At 46.9% G+C, this 21,545-nt stretch overlaps 1 protein-coding gene across 4 annotated transcripts in view; it reads left to right on the forward strand.

Annotated features, from left to right (window-relative positions):
* The window catches only part of zcchc2 (zinc finger, CCHC domain containing 2), a 35,739-nt gene extending 15,611 nt beyond the window's left edge, over nt 1-20,128 (forward strand). For 3 of the 4 annotated variants that reach the window (XM_066716481.1, XM_066716498.1, XM_066716489.1), the window contains exons 4-12: nt 4,850-4,921; nt 5,620-5,720; nt 7,623-7,708; nt 13,096-13,156; nt 13,245-13,374; nt 14,613-14,680; nt 14,993-15,090; nt 15,192-15,320; nt 15,459-17,541. In XM_066716481.1, the coding sequence (XP_066572578.1) occupies nt 4,850-4,921; nt 5,620-5,720; nt 7,623-7,708; nt 13,096-13,156; nt 13,245-13,374; nt 14,613-14,680; nt 14,993-15,090; nt 15,192-15,320; nt 15,459-16,981 (2,268 nt within the window). In that variant the 3' untranslated portion in view covers nt 16,982-17,541. Of the gene's footprint in view, nt 1-4,849; nt 4,922-5,619; nt 5,721-7,622; nt 7,709-13,095; nt 13,157-13,244; nt 13,375-14,612; nt 14,681-14,992; nt 15,091-15,191; nt 15,321-15,458; nt 17,542-17,564 lie in introns of those variants that run through there. The other variant, XM_066716506.1, reaches the window with a different exon arrangement.
* The last annotated feature ends 1,417 nt before the right edge of the window (nt 20,129-21,545 follow it).

Consider the following 21,545-nt stretch of genomic DNA (forward strand, 5'->3'; position numbering starts at 1 on the left):
ATTATCGACGGTGCACATGTTGGGATTCATTGATAACAGCCCATAAAACCGAGCACCGGCTTGCCCTGGAATAACCTGGGTGCTGCGGAGAATGGATTGCGATCGGCTGCCACGGCAGGCTTTGTTGTGTTAAGTACAGCTGGTGAAATAGCGGGCAGACGCATTCCTAACTAGGCTGGCTTAGTCCGTGAAACCGCTGACTCGCTTATTCCCCTTTCAGACCCTGTTGACACAAGTTCTCCAACCTTTTGACTCCGGTGCGGACAGAGCTTCATTGATTACGCTTGGCAGAAAGTGCCCGGGCCTTTTGCCGTGCCGGGGCTGCTGTCCTGTCATGTGTTCCAGCAGGATCTTGGTTTTGTTCCGTGTGTTAAGGGACCACCAGCTTCATAAATGAGGCGTGATGTCACGGGGAAGCCACGAGGCCGGGCTTTGCTGTGTCTTCTCTTTGGGGGTTGTGTATAGTGTAGGGGCCCACGTAAAAAATGTCTGTTTACTTCTAGTAGTGTTCGATGCCTATGAGTGTATGATTTACTTGAAAAGGCTGTTAGAAAAGGAATCGTGTGCTCTGTTCCTCTAACAGTTTATAGGAACTTTGTAAATATTTATTTAGCGTGTTATGTGGCTGTTTTCACTGTTGCATCGCTCAAACCCACGTCACGGTTCTGTTTCACCAGCTCTTTCTTTCATTGTTTTGCTTAAAATCATATAACTTCGCTAGTTCAGCTGCTCATAAAGACTACTATCTTTTTTTTACTGATTAAAAGCAAGCAAGTGAGGGAGAAGGGAGAACTGTAATATTTTGTGAAAAGCAAGCATTGCCAGCTGTATTGCTTCAAAAGGATTTCCCATTCAAGCATTTCTGCAATCCGCTAGCATATTATCAAACGGTCTCATTATAGTTTATATACTAACGATCTTTGATACTGCTTCGCTTTCTGCCCTGTGCGTTTATTATTTCTTCATCCAGCAGTCTCGGTGGAAATGAATTGTTTGAGCTCATTTAACTAACAAAGAACAACATACGCAGACCTTGAAGTTTTCTACCTCTCCGTTTGTGGTCCCATAAAGAAACGAGAGCAGGCGTGATTCCTAGAAAGTTAGAGCGCACCGATCCATCCAGGATCAAAATAAACATTCAATTTTTACCCATTTGCAGAAGCACATTAAACATGACTTTTCTGCTGCGGATCATGCTTGCCCAGAGGTGTGTGTTGTGTAGATTAAATGATGATCTCCCGTGCAGGTCAACGGGTAGTACCAGGCACTCGCACGGTTTCTGCTGTTGGATTCAAACTGTGCTTTCCAGACAGGTGTTGAACCTCTGTCAGGGTGTGTTGCTAAAGAACTGAGCAGGCTACTTTTTGTAGTGCAAAAGTAGTTCAATTGTATCTTTGCATCTACTTTGGGAAACTGAAGAGGTGGAGAAATCCAGTCTCTTCATACCTACACTACTCCTCACAGGTTGTTGTTGCTGTCCTACAGATGTGTGTGTGTGTGTTGTGTGTGTTGCTTTCCTGTGCATATCATCCTTCACATGCATTCCCGTTCCTACCAGGCACTGACAGTTCTGTGCGATTTATGAGTTCCCCCGTGACTGTGGGGCCGAAAAACAAGCCAGCCCGCGCCAAGCGAAAATAATAAGCTCAGCAGATGTTTAATCCAAATAACAAGTGTCACATGTGACCGTGAGTTCTGGAGAGGAGTGAAGTGAAATGTGCAGTTTGAGAAGCCAATGCAGATCGATTGTGCGCTTCCCGTTTTAAGGCCTTGAGTCAGAAAGCGGCCTGTCCCAGAGGGCTCCTTCTCCTCGGTCCAACGTCCGCAGGTCGCTGATTGCTCTGTCAATGAGCCCACATTGACTCTGTGATCGGCGCAGTCTGAAGCATCGCCCGGCACACACTGCCACTGTTCCACACGCTTTGAAAATGGCAGTCTGTGCTCGGCTGCCAGCGGAGCCCCTCGGTTTGCAACGTTGCTCGCCCTGCCTACGCAAAACCTCAAAAAGGGAGAGTTGATAGTATCTTCTTTGTTGTTATTTGTTTTTTCTAGTGTAGTTTGTTTCTTCTGCACAGTTCCCCGTTGTTTCTACACACAGATGTAATCGCACTTCGACAGCTTTAGAAAATCTGTTGTTTGCATTGGAGCTTTTTTAGTTAGCAAGCCAGTTAGACAGAAATGTAGGAACAGATTACATAACGAACTTTACAGATCATTAAAAAAAAACTGAAGTCAGGGAAATAAGTACAAATGGGGAAAAAACTAAATTTAGTGAAACCGGGCCATATCCTTTATTTATGAATTTTATGTAAGTGAACAATATTGCCAAATTAGTCTTTTCTTGTTCAATTATGTAAGTATTAAAGAGTTGAGTTCAAAGGCAGTTGTGTCATTTATGGACCACTTAATCATAGAGTGAAAAGGTTGTATCTGTAGTTAAGGGGGAAAAAAATCTTGTAAAAATGGAAACATTTGTCTTCAAAGTAAACTTAATATACACTCACCTAAAGGATTATTAGGAACACCTGTTCAATTTCTCATTAATGCAATTATCTAACCAACCAATCACATGGCAGTTGCTTCAATGCATTTAGGGGTGTGGTCCTGGTCAAGACAATCTCCTGAACTCCAAACTGAATGTCTGAATGGGAAAGAAAGGTGATTTAAGCAATTTTGAGCGTGGCATGGTTGTTGGTGCCAGACGGGCCGGTCTGAGTATTTCACAATCTGCTCAGTTACTGGGATTTTCACGCACAACCATTTCTAGGGTTTACAAAGAATGGTGTGAAAAGGGAAAAACATCCAGTATGCGGCAGTCCTGTGGGCGAAAATGCCTTGTTGATGCTAGAGGTCAGAGGAGAATGGGCCTAGCTGATAGAAGAGCAACTTTGACTGAAATAACCACTCGTTACAACCGAGGTATGCAGCAAAGCATTTGTGAAGCCACAACACGTACAACCTTGAGGCGGATGGGCTACAACAGCAGAAGACCACACCGGGTACCACTCATCTCCACTACAAATAGGAAAAAGAGGCTACAATTTGCACAAGCTCACCAAAATTGGACAGTTGAAGACTGGAAAAATGTTGCCTGGTCTGATGAGTCTCGATTTCTGTTGAGACATTCAGATGGTAGAGTCAGAATTTGGCGTAAACAGAATGAGAACATGGATCCATCATGCCTTGTTACCACTGTGCAGGCTGGTGGTGGTGGTGTAATGGTGTGGGGGATGTTTTCTTGGCACACTTTAGGCCCCTTAGTGCCAATTGGGCATCGTTTAAATGCCACGGCCTACCTGAGCATTGTTTCTGACCATGTCCATCCCTTTATGACCACCATGTACCCATCCTCTAATGGCTACTTCCAGCAGGATAATGCACCATGTCACAAAGGTCGAATCTTTTCAAATTGGTTTCTTGAACATGACAATGAGTTCACTGTACTAAACTGGCCCCCACAGTCACCAGATCTCAACCCAATAGAGCATCTTTGGGATGTGGTGGAACGGGAGCTTCGTGCCCTGGATGTGCATCCCACAAATCTCCATCAACTGCAAGATGCTATCCTATCAATATGGGCCAACATTTCTAAAGAATGCTTTCAGCACCTTGTTGAATCAATGCCACGTAGAATTAAGGCAGTTCTGAAGGCGAAAGGGGGTCAAACACAGTATTAGTATGGTGTTCCTAATAATCCTTTAGGTGAGTGTATATGCTCACAATACACATGTCGGGGGAATAGATGACAAACTAAGATCACAATGAGAAGCAGATGGATGAAATCTACTATTAAACACAGTATTCCATGTTGCACCTATAATCAATCTAAATATTAGGTGTAGGTAATTGAAATTAGTTTCTTAACGGACTCGAGCTGGCTGTGATGCGATAAACAGTCTGCTGCCATTCTGGTCTTCTTGATTCCCGTTTCATGCTTTGTTGCTTTGCGGGCCTCATGTGTAGCAACAACTGTCACAGACGTTATTTTTGTGTGGGAGATAATCAGTTAATCAAGCAAGGAGTCATACGGACAGCATAGTGTGGCTCTAGGGAGGCTTTGAGGGATGATTGTGTCTCATAATGAGGTGCTTTGTCTTTACCATTAATGGATAAAGGTTTTTGGCATGTCTTTTTGAGGGCCAACCTCGTTTAAGTGACCGCAGATGCTGAGAGAATCGTGATCATTAATATGACTGATATTCCAAAAGCAGTGGTCTGTTTTCACCTGTGTGTGTCTGTTTTGAGGGAGGGGGAGGGAGAGCGAGATAGAAGCGCGCACACACACACACACACACACACACACACACACACACACACACACACACACACGGGATTTGAAATGTGCTGTTTATTCAGAATGCACCTGATGGCCTTAAGGTTGCTAGACAGGAAAGAAATGTGATATTACTTGTCTGTATCCATAAGCGTTTTCATATCCCCACTTTGAATCCAGAAGCGCGATTGTGATTGAATTATAAACCTACAAATGTGTCCTTTTTGAGAAGTACCATCGAGCAGCGTTCCTAGTGAGAAACGCGAGCAGGGATTCCCTGTCCTCTCCCGCTACGGCCTGTACTGGGGGAGAGAGTCCTGGCCTTGACCTCCAGGCTGTCAGTGCAGGCCGGATCCAGCAATGGGAATGTGTACGACTGACACAGGAGGAGCACTGTAGCTCATGTTTGTGTCTTTGGAAATCGTCCGAAAACACCCATGGAAGCCAACATGTAGTTACTCTGAATGTGTTATAGGGCAGCAGCAAGGCTTTTGATCGCTGAAATGCGGGGGAGCCGAGGAGATGGGCGTGTTGATTGCAATCCAAAGCCTAAATGTCTGATGTCTCTTCCTCTAGGTGAAGTGGTCCGATTCGACGTCGAGCTGTGTGACGAAGACGCATCAGGCACTCGAAGACTTCTTACTCAAGGTAGGCTTTCCGTCACTGCTCTCTGTGAACGAAAGGAAGAATGCAAGCCATTTCTCTTACTGTATGTTCAGTACATGCGTGTCCTGTGTGAATAAAAACTCTCTCGCTGTGTGTAAGCGACCATGGAGAGTTTCACTGGAGACAAAATAAAGCAGTGGGGGGGTATTCTGACCGAGAGCATGCGCTAGACATTTTTTCTTTCACGCTCCACGGTAGATTATGAACCATTATATTAAACGAAACACGATTCCCCCACGATGACAAAGAGGAGTGTAATCAAATGCAAACGAGCCGAAATCGAACAATGCGACATCACACATCGTTCGAGAAGTACAAATGCCTGCCCAGTACTGCTTTTTTTTTTTTTTTTTACTGCTGTTGACAGTTTCGTTTCGCTTTTAAACCTCTTTGTAACAGCTTATTGTGACGTTTGTGGTATTTTCAGAACTGATGGGAGGGGGGGAATGTGTCATTAATAAATATATACAATTTATTAAGACAGTACAGTTTCATACACCTCATAGGTTTTTCTATCCTCACTGGATCTTCTTCAGTCAGTTTATATTCCTGTCACTCTATCGTGTTATTAAGTAGACCTTGTTGTTCGCCTGGAGTCGCTGGTCCACGGCGCAGAGATGGAGGTGAAAACCTGACATCGCTGTGATGCACGTCTGTTCTTCTCTTTCCCCCCAATGAAGCTTCCCAAGGAACAGTCCATGGAGTCATTCGAAAAGGGCATCCTGCGCTTACTCAACCAGGGAGACAAGCTGGAAAGCAGGGAGCTGGAGCGGACTTTGAGGTGAGTTCAGTTCTCATTCCCCTTTCTGCCAGAGAGAGAGATCTGTAACTCAGTAACCGAAGGATCGCCAAGGGCAAACGGACAGGGTAATATTCCAGCTTTTATTCTGTCTTTCCCTCCCTCGAAGAATGCAGCCCTGTAAATCAGTCGCATGATCTGGTCACAGGTTGTGTAGTTTTATACCCTGAAAATGGACTCTGTGTGCAGTACAGTTTAATAAGTTATACTGATGGAAAAGATGCGTTTGAAGTGATCGAATGCAAAAGTTCCATCTGGGAATGTCTTGATAATAATTTATATATATATAAATACGTGTGTGTGTATGTGATTATGCTATAGCATCAAGTAATAGTATACAATTCCTGAAAACTCAACGGAACCTCTACTCCCTACAGTTCCTATCACTACACTGCAATCTTTAAACCAGCACCAGTTTCACACTGCCTGTAATCTGATCCACCACAGTAGGAACTTTTGTTTCATTTTCAGTTCTGCTTGTTTGCAATTGTAGAGAATTGTTGTCTTGTCCCTCCTTCACTACGGTTGCTGTATTTTGTTGTGTATTACCACAACAAATACTTAACCTCAGTGCAAAGTAACTTTATTTCAGGTGCTTTAATACACCTTGTCTTAAACACAGGCATTACACAAATTAAATTAAATTAATGAATCAATTAATACATCAGTAATACTCATATTTTGAATAACAGGCTGTAGATTTAGAGTTCTGTTCTTGCGAATGTTCTGAAATGTGCCGAGAGGCAGTTCTTGCTTTCAGAGGCAAACGATGCCCCCTCCTGGGAAAGTGTCAATTCCAGTCCATGAGTTTCGTTTTCTACAAACTGAAAGTATCGCCGCCTGTTTTGCAGAACTAGACTCTGAGCTGGATGTGATCCACAGGCCTGGGAGCCCAGCAACTGAGCTGTCCTCCCCTGACATCACAGCACATCCTGGTTCATATGTGCTGAGAAATGACAGCCAGTACAGGCACTTGCTGACACCTACAGTTAATGTAGGACTGAACCATGTAGACCTATACAGTCTTGTATAGAGCCAGAATTGTAACGGGACTAATCCCAGGACAGGCATATAATGACATTGATATCAAAGACTTGCAAACTTAGCCCACCCTTATTCCAATATTCACAAGTTATATTTGAGTACAAATACCAAATTCCTCTGCTTCTTCACCTACAATACATCTTCTCTCTCAAATCTACAAAACCATCAAGTCACAAGCTTAAATAGGATCTGAATAGGCCTTTAAATCAGTGCTTTTGAAAAGGGAATTCTTCCTTTTCCAGCACAACTTCGTGCTTCTATATTTAGATCATCTCTGTTGATGTCGCTACCCAAGAGAGTTATTTCTCAGTTTTATTGGTATAATATACAATACGAGGTTTTCATTTTGGACTGATGTATATCAAACGCCAGGCTTCCAAGAATGTTTTTAGAAAACAATGTGTGTGTTCATATCGGTGTGTTATGTCAGTTCAGAATAATAGAATATGAGATCCTCTAGATATCTAGGGATTCAGCATTTGAAAAAAAAAAAAGTTAGACGTTACGTGTCAGGTTAAAAAACAAGACAATCCTTTGACAATAAACCGCCTCCTTGTGTGAAAATCACCCATCATGAGTCTCTGTGGTTATAAGAGTCTCTGAGCTGATGGGGATTGGTCCAGTAGTTCCCCCTGCTCTTTGGCACTTCCTCACATTTGGGTTTCAGAGGTTTGGAGTGTATTTGCCAACAGTAGTTTATTAAAACTGCTTTAATAGTAATTAGTAATACAGGTTGATACTGAACGTTTCATAATGATTAACTTCTGATGCTTCTGTTCAGGAGACCACACTCATCACAGGCTTCCTCAGTTCATGAATTGTATCTCTTGTCTTCTGCAGGGAGAAGTTTCTGTCAGCGCCACCAGCTTTTCGGCAAAAGGAGAAGGTCTGCGGCTTCTTCCTGCCCGACTCGAGCTGTAGCCATTGTAAGTCATGAATCTCCCTCGTCCGCTCTGTGCGTGTCTGCACTGGGAGACGTGTGTCCTTTGAATCGCCACGCAGGGAGGCGCTGCCTTCAGAAGAGTGGCGCACTGGTCTGAGCGTCCGCAGCGGGCCTGCTGTGCTAAATTGGTTTGGACATCTTATCCTTCCCTCAGCTGACCGTTGCTCTCAGGCCCCGAACCTTCTGTGTGACAACTATAGCGATGAAGACGAGAACCGAATGCTCTGTGGACGTGTGTGTAGGGAACTGGGTGGGGATCAGTGTTGAAAATATAGATCAGAATAATTTAAATGACACTCTTTTTATTGCTGCCTCTTCAAAAAGAGCTTACATTTAAAAACAAACCACAAATTTGGCCTGAGGTCGGATAAATGTCATGTGCAGCTTTGCTGTTCCACTTTGTGAACTAGTTTTGTCTGACAGGATTGCGGTTTTGTATACAAGTTAATGAGACTGCAGAACGGTGGCTGTTAATGAATGCTGTCTCCCAGTTTCCCAGCCTTCCTTGCGTGTGCTTTTCTTTTACTGACGAGTGTGTGGAAATTAAAAATGTCTCGGGACATCAGCAGTGCTGTGTATATGATTCCGTAGCTGCAGGCTTTTGTGCTTGAATTTAACACACTCCAGGTAGCGGTCGTATGTGCCATATTAAATCAGAGGGAGTGCCAGTGCTTCACATGAACAGTGTGCAAAATCCACAGCTACACAGCTTGCACAGATTTCTCCATGCATGCTGCCTCTGAGTGTGCCTAGCATGTGCAATCCCTGACGTCTTAGTTCCTCTAAAAATAGCACCTGGCCGGAGTGGTGTCAGGGCTCGTGTGGGAGCGGCCCCCTCTCGTGTGGAAGATTAGCCCTCCAGCCTGCTGGCCGGAGGATAAAACCCGGGCCTGTAGCCGACTGGACGAGGGCAGCCCTGAACTGGCCCAGAATTAGCGGTTATTCGCTCAGACATGGGAGGAGATCAGCGTCTCCCCACGCAGCGCCAAGTGCAGACCGGGCTCCCGCATCGCCTGAAGCTGCCCTCCAGCTGACGAGTGAGCCTGGCTTTAGATTGCGGTTGGCAGTGGAGAGGGAGGCATCTGGCTCGGTGACTCATCGCAGAAATGCCGGGTTTGTCTTTGGATTACGCGGGTCGGCGTGTGACGGCACTTACGGTTCCAAAGATAAAACCACAGATTACCATTCCGAACGGAGGATCGACATTCTCAGCATGGGTGTTTAAATAAACAAAACCCTTTTTAAAGAAATGTATTCAATTTCCCCGCCCAGTCGTACCCTGTGTCTCGGTGTATAAGTCCGTACCCGGTGTTTTTGAGAAGGGTGAGCCTTGCCACTCGGTGTGGCTTTTCTCGTGTCATGATGTAGCTGGCAGGCAGCGGTACAGTGTTCCACCATTTTGGCTCCAGGAGTGTAAAACATCAACAAAGTTTGCCTGTCTTGTGTAAAAATCAATAGACAAACAAATGAACAGCATCTTCATGATTTTATGCCTATCCATTTTTATAATAAATGTATTTTGCCATTCATCCTAATGCATGTCTACTTTTACCCATTATATTTAGTTTTTCTTACATCATTCCGGTTATGCAGGTATGCCGATCTCAATGAATACTCGGTGAATGTCATTAGTTATCTTTAAACGCCACAGGACACACAGTATGTAATCCATTCGGTCTTTACCTTGTTTTAACAGATAATTATTTATTTCCTTAAGGAAATCATCAGTACTATTAAAGTGAAGACCGTAGCTTTCTGTGATCTGTGTTTGCTGCCCGGCAGGGTTGACTGCAGCGAAGCTGAGGGTCAGTGATCGAATCTGCAGTGGCAGGCGCCGACTATAAAGAGACACTTATGAGTCGCATTTATGCAGAGCAAGTGAAGCAAGTGATGTGTTACCTATCAATTACAGTGTGCACGGAATATAAAAGGGTAGCGTACTGTATGTGCCGCAGTGGTTAGCTGTTAATTGCTTAGGCGCAAATGTGTAAATGCTCTGGAGCCTGAAAGGTCACCAGTCAAACTCGGTGATCCATCAAGGTTTAAAATGGCAGCACAGACTCCTGGAATCTGAAGGATTCGTGAAAACAAGAGGCCACTTGCACCCTCTGTTTTTTTAAATTATTATTCTAAATACGCTTATGTATATATACATAAGATGTAAATCTCTGGAGCAGAGGAGACTACGTGGGGACTTGATCCAAGTCCTCAAAATCATGAAAGGCATCGACCACATCAAACCAGAGGAGATTTTCCAGATCAGAAGGGACACACGCACCCGGGGACACAAATGGAAATTGGGCTTCAAGGCACTCAAGACAGAAAACAGGAGACACTTCTTCACACAGAGAGGCGTCACAATCTGAACAAACTCCCCAGCGATGTGGCTGAAGAGACAATTTGGGAACATTCAAAAACAGACTGGATAGGATCCTTGATCACTTAGTTATTAATGGACACCAAACGAGCACAATGGGGCGAATGGCCTCCTCTCGATTGGACACTTTATGTTCTTATATCTAGAAGTCTCAAAAACCCTAGCAGGCTGCCCATTGGGGCTACTGGTCACAGATATGACATGGTCCAAACTAAAATATACTGGTTAAAAGAGTCAAGCCAGCAGTCTAGCCTAAGCTTTGAGTGGAGGTTTGTGCCAGTTATTTCTACCCTGTTACTGGCTGCAGAAACAACTAATCACCTCTAACAACTGATGGGTGCAACTTTCAAAAACCCTCTCTGTGAACTCTGTGTACGGCTGAGTGGGGTTGTGTAATAACGGTCCGTTCCAATTTGGTAGTTATTAGGCAGAGAAGCATCAGCGTCTCTGAATTACAAACGTTACCGTTACGTGAAGCGCCCTTTGCACACGGCGCGGCCACATCGCGGTGTTGTGTGTCTGAGCCGTGTGAAGTCTGAATTCTCCGGGACTCAGCTAGGAGCAACACAGGAGGAGTATTAATCTGAATGTCTTGTTAAACAGGGACTTAAGTATTTCTAGTTATTTGCTTCCTGGTAGTTTCATCTACGAATGTGCGAAATGTCAAATAATGTGGTGTTATTCATATAGAGTTGTTCAGCTAGGATTAGGACCATTACCTTAATTTCCACAAGATTAAAATCTGTAGTGGCAGAGTTTTGTCATCTTCGGTGGTGTTTGATCCTTTAATCTCTTTCTGCTGACAGGATTTTGTTTTACTCTGAAAATTTTACTTTTTTGTTTGAAGAAGTCGATATGTTCTTGTACCCTCTGTATCAGACGCCAATAGCTTGCATCGGCACACCAGTACTGGAGCACACAATCGCAATGCCCTCGTACCACCGATCGACAAAGACGCGTCCCTTCAGGGCGTTACCATCTCTGTGACAGGGAGGCCGTGCCCTGGAAACCCACTTCCAGGGCAATTGCACAGGGACTCTTTTATAATAGAGCTCCATATATTGTTTTTGCATAGGGAGTGGCTATTTTAACTTGGTGGCTAAAATACCGTGTGTACTGTAAAGTTAGGCCTATAAAAATCCCCAATTTATTTGAGACCAGGAAGTGGCCACTTGTCTACTGTCGGACCTGGGACGAACTTGTGTTCGCAGTGTCGTCACAACTTGACCGAGCAGCGTCGCTGTGGTCATGAAAAACCTGCAAAAGCCACGGAATTTAAAGCTGCGGTTAATTTTGCAGTCCACACACCTGTAACGTGTTAATAGCGGTGCAGCGTTTTGGATGAGGGCTGTGAGAGCATTATATTAGTGACCTGGTTATTGATATTGCTCCCTGTCTGATGCTGATCTCACTCGGGGTGTAGGCATTGTTCGCAACACTGTAGGAACGGCATTGAAAGACACTCGAAGCTGACCGTTCGTCTCTGTAGCTGGAGATCCGGAGCCAAAAGACGGGGCTTAATTTGCTGTCCAACAATGAGTGTCACCCACCTGGGTTTCCTACCGGCGCACCCTGCCCACAAAAGGTCCTCTCGCGTAGCCCATAGGTCTGCCCGTTGTGGTGTGATACCCTCGGATGGTTGTGGCATACCATCTGTTTTCCTTTGCAGGTAACTTGCAGCCCTCAGGCAAGCCCTGCCAGTCCGCAGAGCACTTTAGAGGAGACTGCTCAGAGGCCTCGAGTCAGGACGAAGGTGTGTGTGAGTGAGTGCTGCGCTTGCTGCCGACTCTTGCCGCTCGACTAAGCCTGGCATGGAAAATCACACCCAGCTTTTTTTACTTTCTAGCAGCTGTTAAACCGCAGGCGCTGTGGGGGTGTGCTGTCTGCTGGGGCGCTGCCTTGACGCAGAGAGTTGCTGCTGCCCTTCCCTTCTCGCGCTGCTGCTTTTGAAAAGTGTGTGGTTGGGTTGGAGTAGCAGGGGTATTGGGGGGGGGTGGCAGAAAGCTCTAAACATCAGCAGGGGTGATTTGAGAACCCGGCAAACTCAGATGGAAAAAGCGGGGCTGTTGTCACGATCATGCATGAGTCTGTTTTGCATCCCTTGATGTCAGTAAAATCAAATGGATTTTAAAATGTCCTTTATCACCCCTTCAATTCCAGTTCAGGCTCAGGGGATGCGTTTCTTTGTTAATCATACGTGTTTCTGGGTTAATGTTAGCCTTGTGTGAGCTTTAGTTCAATGAGAGTGAAAGCATTTAATATTTGGCCTGTGGACTATAATTTTATTTTAGGAGATTCAAAAACCGCGAAGAACACGTTGAAGGGAGACGGAAATGCCTCAAAGCTTTCTATGAATTGATCGTTTTGCTGAATTTAAGGATTCGTGTGTCTTTGTATAGTCTGACTGATAGTAGGAGATTTATTTTGGTAAAGAGGTTATTGTTTTGTTTATCATCTCTTCCTGATCGGTGAGTTTGTGGCCATTCTTACTCATTTGTGTATAATTTCAGTTTAGTTAATCAGACTTTGAGGGAACATGGGAAAAATGAGCCTTTACAACGGAAGAAACAGACTGTGAAATTATGTTAGGGAGTCTGATGCTGAATGTCCTGCTCTTTTCAGATGAAATCTCGCACAAACACAAACATAATCCACTTCAAGGAGGAGGTTTTAAATATAAAGAAGAAATATGACTGCGCCACAGTGCTGAAGAGATGAAATAGTTTATTAGACGCAAAGAAATAGTAAGAAAAGCTTCTGAAAATGTGTCCGAAGATCTCCTGACCAATCGGGTCTCTCGAATGCACTTGTCAGGACTCGGGGGTGGGTGGGGATTAAATCCCGAACAACGCTGGTATCGATTGCGACAAGCTGGGCGCCACCTAGCAGATTTGCATGGAGGAAATGCTTTCCATTCCCAGCTCAGTGCTCCTCGGAGGCAGTGGAGGCTGGCCGAGGCTGTCAGATGCTCACCACTCTGTTTGTTTCCGCAGATGTGGAGCCGTACGTGGTGGGACATCGGAAGAAACACGGGAGCAAAAGCCCCAGCCTTACGTAAGTCGCACTCGGTCTCCTAGCACTCGGTGCGTCCCTGGTGCGTGTCGGCGGTGTCGTCTCTAAACTGTCCACTTGCTGTCCACAGCATTCCGGGGGCCAAGTGCTCGCAAGCCGACGGCCGGAGGACCCCACACCTGGAGCACAACGGGGTGTCGGACTGGAGGAAGAAGAGCTGCGTCCTCAAGCCGGAGCCGTGTGTGGTGGCCACCGAGCAGGTACAGTGGGCCCTTAGTCCTCAGCACAGGACGTGGTGTAGGGTGTATCTCTTGTTGCCGTTTACCGTGATTTCCACCCGGTCCGTTACTTGCCAGGAACCATGCACCAAAACGAAATGTTATGGGAACCGTGTGGGCTGTCTCTGTCCTCTAATTAACACACAAGATCTGCCGTGTCTGTCTCGGAGTCTCAGGGTAAAGACAGATGGAAATATTTATCTCGTAGGACGCATTCTTGGGTTTTGGGGGCCGGCAGAGATGAGGTTAGGTTGCTTAGGGATGGACAAGCCCACGGCGGAGAAAGACAGTGTTGCTGCTGCTTCACAGCACTTTCAGGCGCTTTGCTAGGATTTCTCGAGGGACCCACACTGGAGGTGTATTAATAGGCTGCAGATGTGTGTGAAATCAGTGCGTGTTGGCTGATGGAACTGTGACTTACGAGCTAGTCCTGAAAATGATATTTTAATAGCATGCACTGAGCATCACTGAAATAGTTCTCGCTCCCATTGTACGGTTTACATCAGTGTACGTTCATCCGCAGGAATCCCAGGATACAGATTTCATGTTTCATGTATTGTTAGAATGTTTTCAGTGGGTCTGTGGAAACGGGAGTGTAAAATAAAAGGGAGAGAACTGACTTTTCTTTGCTGTGTTCAAAGTCCGTGTTCAGTGTGCAAAGGGGCACTCGGAGCAGTAAACTTCCTTGCTTTTTTTTGTGTTGCCCGTGTTGATGTAAGATCTCACTGTGTGGGAGTTTGTGGACACTGGGTTAAAGATTTTTCAGTGCCCGTGCAGAAACTCTCGTTGTGCCGATACTATCTCTCTGAGCGACAGAAACAAAGTCCAGCACGCTTGGTTCATGTGGCCCCGGCTCTAAAAAGCTGCTGATGGCAGGAACGCAAGATTACATAGAGATTATGATGACTCCAAGTATAGTTCTTAAAGGAAAATGAGTACATTTACTAATTAGTATTGCAGTTTATAAAGAAAACATGTATAGCATAAGTCAATGGTCTTACAAAACCATTAGATGGTTAATCATCAATCACACTTACAAAACTAGAATGATTACTGGTAAACTCTTACAAAAGAGTATTGATTACAATCCCAGAACTAGTAAAGAGATCTGTGTTTGAAGAGCAGTAGTAGAATTGTAAAATCGGTGTGAAATGTGTGTATAGAAATAGGGGCTTACAGGTTATTTTAATTGTTGGAATTGCTCCTGTTCCCACTTGCAGCATCTGAGTGATGACAGTTGGTCTTGCCTTCCCGGGAACAAGAAGAAAGTAAGATCTCCATCTGACAGGTAATTTGATTAATCCAGCAAAACACATTCTGAACCACAGAGCGACTCCTGTGCTTTGATCAGACCAGCGCCCCGCTGCGGCTCCGAGACGCACAATCTCAGCCGCAGCAGCTCAGGCAGAAGGCAGAGCTTTCTCGATTCTGTAGCCCAGGGTGAATGTGTGGTTCTAGGCTGGGTCTGCCTCAGAGCATTGTGTGTGATGCAGATGTGGGTCAGCTTTACTCTTTGTACTCATGTGTCGTTACTTGGAGACAATTGTCACGTCAGGCAGCTGAGCCCGTCCCCATCACGTCTCTTTCGGCTTCTCCTCAGGGACAAGGGGAAGAAAGGAGACGGCAGAACGAGATACATCGCCAACGGGATCATAAGACAGTCTCCGGCGCAACTCGTGAGGACAGCAGCTGCGAAAGGTAACTCTCCTGTCGGTGCCGGGGCTTGGCTGGGTTAGTGTTTCAGTGGGCTTGATCTGTAACTCAGTCTAACTTGTAACCGGGCCGTCTCTGAACGGCAGATCCCAGGCTGGACGTCGGCTCGGGCCAGGACACCTGCGGAGAGACATCCTCCGAGAGCTACAGCTCCCCCCCCAGCCCGCGCCACGACGGCAGAGAGAGCCTGGAGAGCGAGGACGAGAAGGACAGAGGTGAGGACGAGAGACAAGCGCCGCCATCGTTTCACCATTCACGCCCGCGCCCATTTTAACTTGGATCGCCTAGTCTAGAGTTTGTGAAATGACATGGCAGACAGATCATACCTTCGTGTCCCCGTTCTCTCTTCACAGACACGGACAGTAACTCGGACGACTCCGGCAAGGCCACGGCGGGCCCCTTCCTCTCCTCCAAGGGGCCAGTGGGGGCGGCCGTGGCCACCGTGCGCCCGCTGGTCCCAGTGATGCCAAACGACGGCCTCCTGAGCACGCCCAAGTTCCCCCACCTCCCCTTCGTGCACGCTGTGCCATACCTGCAGAACGGAGCGGCCAGTCCGGACACGGCCGTTCCTCCGCCAGCCCTGGATGGCAAGACGCCTGGGGGGTTGCTGACCGTCCCCATGGTCCTGAGAGAGCCCCAGCCGAACCCCGCGGCCCCCGCCGACTCGGAGAAGCCGCTGATGGAAGCCGGCCTCCTGCCTCCGCCCTTCGGCTTTGGCCTGCCCCCGCAGCCCGGCGCCCCCACCCTCCTCCCCCTCCTCCAGCGCTTGAAGACCCCCGTGCCGCCAGCCGCCCCAGAGAGCAGCGGCGCCCCCGGGCACCAGCCGCCGGTGGGTGCCATCAGCGTGATCGCTCCCCTCCAGCCCGCCTACCCCAGCGGAGAGCCTCCCCTCGGCACGGGACTCCCCCCGGCCGTCCCCCTGTCGGAGCCGCACGGCAAGCCACCCGGCCTCCCGCTCCCCGCCAGCCTGCCTCCCTCCTTCGGCCTGCCCGTTCCCGGAGCCACGGGCGCCCCCGCGGTCGGCCAGGTGAAGTCCCTCGTGCCTCCGGCTGTGCCCACCCACACCCCCGGCCTGGCGCCCAGCCCCAGCCCTGCGCTCACCCACAGCACAGCCCAGAGCGACAGCACCGCCTACATCAACAGCAGCAGCTGCGGCAGCGCCGGCGGAGTTCCCCAGCAGCCAGCGCAACCAGCGCAGCCACAACAACAGCAGCAGCAGCAACAGCAACAACAGCAACAACAGCAGCAGCAACAACAACAACAACAACAACAACAGCAACAGCAACAGCAGCAGCAGCAACAACAACAGCCCCCCCCCCAGCAGATGGGATGCGGTGCCTGCGGGTGCCGGGGCAGTTGTGGCAGCAGCCACGCCCCCAGTTTCCAGTACTACCCTCCCCAGCTGCCCCGCCAGGTCTTCAGCGTCCAACCCATCTTCCACCTGCCCTCGCTCTGCAGCAGCAGCTACCTCAGCCAGGCGCACCAGAGCAACGGCGCCACGCAGATGCCCTTCTTCACACCCGCCCACTCGTCCTACCACAGTGGGCCCCTGCTGCACACGCACTCGGACCACCTGCTGGGCACCCCGGCCAGCTTTGGCCTGCAGCAGATGGCCGCCTTCAGCCGCTTCTACTCGCCCGTGTACCCCTCGGTGGGCGTGGTGCCCGGCGCCAGCAGCGGCGCGGGGATGAAGAAGAGCGGCAGCGTCTCCTGCTACAACTGCGGCGCGGGCGGCCACTACGCCCAGGACTGCAAACAGCCCTCCATAGACGCGACACAGCAAGGTAATACTGCCGCGGCCCGGGGGAGGGAGTGGAAAGCAGCGCTCGTGCCGAGTAGCCGTTCCGCAAAGTCGCATCACTTCCCCGAATTATGAGCGAGAGGGAGAGAGAGAGAGAGGGAGGGAGAGAGAGAGGAAAGAAAGTGTCCCGCTCTCCGTAGCTGTGCCTAGAGTTTACTGAGCAGCGCAGGTTCTCGATAACCAGATCTGACCCCTGCTTTGCACTGCAAGACTGTTTTTAAACACGAAAGAGATAACGAAGGAACTGTTTGATACAATTCCCTTACTGCAGTGGCTTCAAAGCTCTGTGTTTTTGGAGAACCCCTGTGCAGGGTATGAGTCTCATTGGGAAGTGTTGGAGGTACAGGCTCCCCCAGGTAAGTGTCTGTCTACGCAGGTCTCCTCCCCCGGGAGATAAATCGCTTCCCTCCGCCTCTATGGTAAGCATACCCAGACAACCCCAGTAAAGCACACTGGCAAAAGAGCAGCTGACCCTCCCATCACAGGTGTCCGGTCACGTCCCAGACACCGGCCACTGCTGGCGCTCACGTGACTCGCTTTTCTCCGAACGCCCCGGCGGCGGGGGTGGGTTGGGAAACGGCCCCCTGTCCCCACGCTCGTGCTGTTGTGTCCGCTGTCCGGCCCAGTGCAATGATTCCCTTCTCTGTATCTGTTGCAGGTGGCTTTCGGCTGAAATACGTTGCCCCGCCCCCCCCCGAGGCGCTAGACAATGCCGACTAAGGCGATGGAAGACCGCTAAGGTGTTCTCTCGTCCTGCTGAGTTCAGGCGTCCAGTGCGCCGGTGTGGTCGAGACGCCTCGGTCCCTCACTGCTCGGGGGGGTGGGGGGGTAGCGGGCCTGCGAGCTCGTACCTGCATCCCGCCTGCTCCTCTCCACGGTTTCCGCTGAGGCTTTACCGGACGTTTGTTTTGCACTGAAGACTGGCAAGAGACACCGGCTCGTGTTTGCCACGCTCTTAACCCGCAACACCGCGTCTCTTAAAGGACTGTGTAACGAGGAGGATTGAAAAGACTCCTCTCTTTCTCCGCGGTGCATTTTCGCTCCCTTCCTTCCTTTCCTCGTCAGCGTAGGAAGCTGCAGCCGCTGGATTTCCACCTCCACACGTGCATCATCTTCATCATCGCCGCCGCCGCCACAGCGTGTCGTAGATAGTGGACGTCAGTTTCTGTTTAGCAATACATTGTCACACGAACCAAGAACGATAACGCGACTGCACCGGCTTTTCCGAGCGCCTCTCTGCCCGGTTGGAGGAAACGTCAGGGAGGAAGGGCTTTCAGAGTTTCAAATCCATCGGGTTTCTGTAAACGAGAAGAGGGAGATGTTTTAAGGACTTTGCTAGAGCAGCTAATTAACAAACAAATTATTATTTTTTTTTTAATATTTATTTGAAATCTTCAGTTCAGGAAGAGAGAGAGGAAAGTGTGGATGTCGTATTTGTATGAAAACATTTAAAAGCCACAGTTGTTAATCAGATGCATTTTCTGTTTTGGCGTCAAACCGTAAAACACAAAAAAAGAAAAAAAGAAAACGCACAAAAATATACAAGGCTTGGATTGTTTTTTTTGCTGCAGTGTTTTGAATGTACAACATATTGTATTGTATATATCTGTATTTGTTTTACTTAAGTGAATGGAAGTGGGTAGTACCTTGCTATGAAAAGTCATTGTTTCAAAAGCGTTCGCCACTAAGTATAATGTGAAACAGACATCTGTGCTGAGAAGTTATGAATCATGTCTACGTCATGTCATTGTTTGATGCTGCTGTGGTTTTAATTGGCCAATATGCACTATTGCTTCCAGGAGTTTTCTTTTAGTTCCCTAAGTGCACTGAGGCAGTCCTGCACACACACACACACACACACACACACACACACACACACACACACAGGGGAGAGGATGATCATTGCCGTGTGTTCTGCTGTTGTCCATCCGGGATTGTGGGGGGAGTGATGCGCTGTAGGTTTGAGCCAGCAGGTGGTGCAGTTGTGAACAGTTGCTTGGTTGATCCGTTACCACCTGAGAAACATTCAGGAGGATCGTGGCAGAAATCGTTGTTCCTTTAATGCTTTTTATCTGCGAGGGTTTGACCAGGCATGCAGTGGCTGTGATGGAGGAAGCCTAAAGACTAAAGATGTCTGGCAGCACAAGATATGGTTGTGTTTGTATGATGCCCACGCAGATGGATCAGTTTATGTAAATGTATATGCATATGTATATTTATATACTTTAACACACGCACTCGAAATAGACGGAGCCCGTGTTGTGTACGTAGCACGGGCAAAACGCGAGATGAATTGGCATTTTTTATAATCTTTTTAAAATGGCGCATTACAGGAATGTAAATAAGCATTTGGGTTTGAGCGGCGCCAGGTTTCATGAGCTCGTAAACCGGGTCAAACCACTGGACGGCGCGTGTTTTTGCCGTATTCTCTTGGATGGGTTAGTGGGGGGTGGGCCCGATGTGCTCAAGGGGCTCGTGTCTGGAGACCGGCCCGGCCGCAGCATAGCGCGGCTGCTCTGACTCCTTCAGTCTCGGCATCGCAGGTGCTGTGAGCTGGGGCTTATTGATGCCAAGTGTCTGTGTAGATGTGATGACGTGTGTTTATTTACGTGTATATGTGTGTGTGTGTGAACCATCTCTCTCTCTACCTGTCACTCTATCTCCACACGTATACACATGCACATACAAACGCATTTACTTAATTTGTTTGTTGCTTAAACGGTAAAGGGCGAGGAGCGTCTTGACTTCATTTCTAAAGGCGATCTTCGACGTCTGAATTAGTAAAACCCTGCGCAGGTTACACAACTCGAGAGATCGTTTTATATTGACGTTGAAGTGTGGGGGAAGTTGAATTTATTTTCATAAAATGCAAAACCATAAAAAAAAGGATAAAACTGAAAAAGAACATTTTGGACCATAATATTCAAGTACTGAAGCTGATGGAGTCTAGTGGGTGGAGAGCCATGCAATCCTCTAGGACTGTTGTAAATATAAACCTGACAGTTGTATTTGCTGAACTTATTTTAAGGTTTAAAATGCTGTACTGTATATAAGGAGGTATATTGTTACCTCCAGTTGTATGTTTACTGTATTCTTTGATATCTAAATGTTATGTACTGGAAAGGTCAATTATATTTCTAGAACAAATTTGGATTTTATGCACATTTTTTTTATTTTCTTTTTTGGGAATTAACAGCAATAAAAAAAGAAAGAAAAAGCCAATTGCCTCGTCTTTCCCCCCCCCCCCCCCCCCCACATCCATATATTTTTCATTTTGTATTTTTAAACTTGATTCATCAATATCACTGATCACTGAACACCAAATGAGACAAAATACATTTATTTTCTAGGCCACATATACTTATTTTAATACAGTTTACAGTTAATTATAATGTTTTTTTATCTTCAATATATACTTTGCCCCTCTTACTTAAATTAGCTATTTGTTCAATGTACTTTTTACAGTTATTTGACAGGTCCAGAGTTTAGCTACTCTACCTTTGACAAACTTTTTTAGCTGCACACCGATTCATTCAGTGACTGGGGTTTCAAAATCAGAATTAAGTCTATTTATTTTTGAAGTTACGCTAACAATTATTGACTTCTGCTGATGGACTCACACAATCCAAAAATGGATCACAATGTACACGTTTGCACAATCAAATAAATATTCAACTCAAGTGTATTGTCACAATGTAACGAATTCAAACACACACTAGGTTTTAAAAACTTTTGTAAACTAAGTTTTGTAAGCTGGAGGTATTTTTACATGATATGTTAAGGGTTAGAGGCAGCGCTAAGGTTAAACAAATATTGATTCAAGTTTGAATTAAGTGTTCAGGCTACATTTGTTTACAACACTCAAGAAATCCTATCTTCTGAGGTTCCTGTGCTGAAAGCATTAAAACATTAATTTGATATGGGAAGAAATTAGCAGATGTGTGTTCATCTCTGAGAGCAGTCTGATGGAAAAGAAAAGAACACTGCATTATGTATCTTCCTTTATAAAAGCAGACGAGCTCAAATATATTCCCCAGTTGTTAATCTCTTAGCATAATCCACAACATGTCTGGAATGAAAAAGGTGACATTCCCATTATAATCCCTGTCAGAGCCGCTCTGGGATCAAGCCCCAGTCCGCATCACCAGACAGCAGAGGGCGCATCCTGCCCTGAAGTGAAGCTCATTTTCAAGCCCAATGTTCAGTGCATTGGAATGATGGCTTCCTATCTTCACCGCTAGATGACACTAGTGTCAATAGCGCCTCTGTTCAGCTGTTCTCATGTGCACATTGTATACAGTATATATTTTAATTGTATCAGCAATGATTATATATGTAAATAATAGTGCATGCATAATCATTAATCATTGATGCATTGAAATGTGCATTTTACAAACATTCACTGTCGGTTTATTTCCAACACTAAGTATGCATTTATTGTTGCTTCATATCATGAAAAGTCACACGAGAAGGATCCAGTGCTTTTGCAACAACAGGTATTTTTCACATTCTTTTTGCTCCATATTTTTCAGATTCCCCCCCCTTTCTTCCACAGCTCTTCCTCCGTGCAAAAGCACAGCTTCCAGGAGAAGACCTGGACTCTGCGTGTGCACAAACCGGCCCAGCTGCTCGCGCTGAT

This window comes from Amia ocellicauda, chromosome 2 (assembly GCF_036373705.1).
Source record: "Amia ocellicauda isolate fAmiCal2 chromosome 2, fAmiCal2.hap1, whole genome shotgun sequence".
NCBI classification, from domain to species: Eukaryota; Metazoa; Chordata; class Actinopteri; order Amiiformes; family Amiidae; genus Amia; species Amia ocellicauda.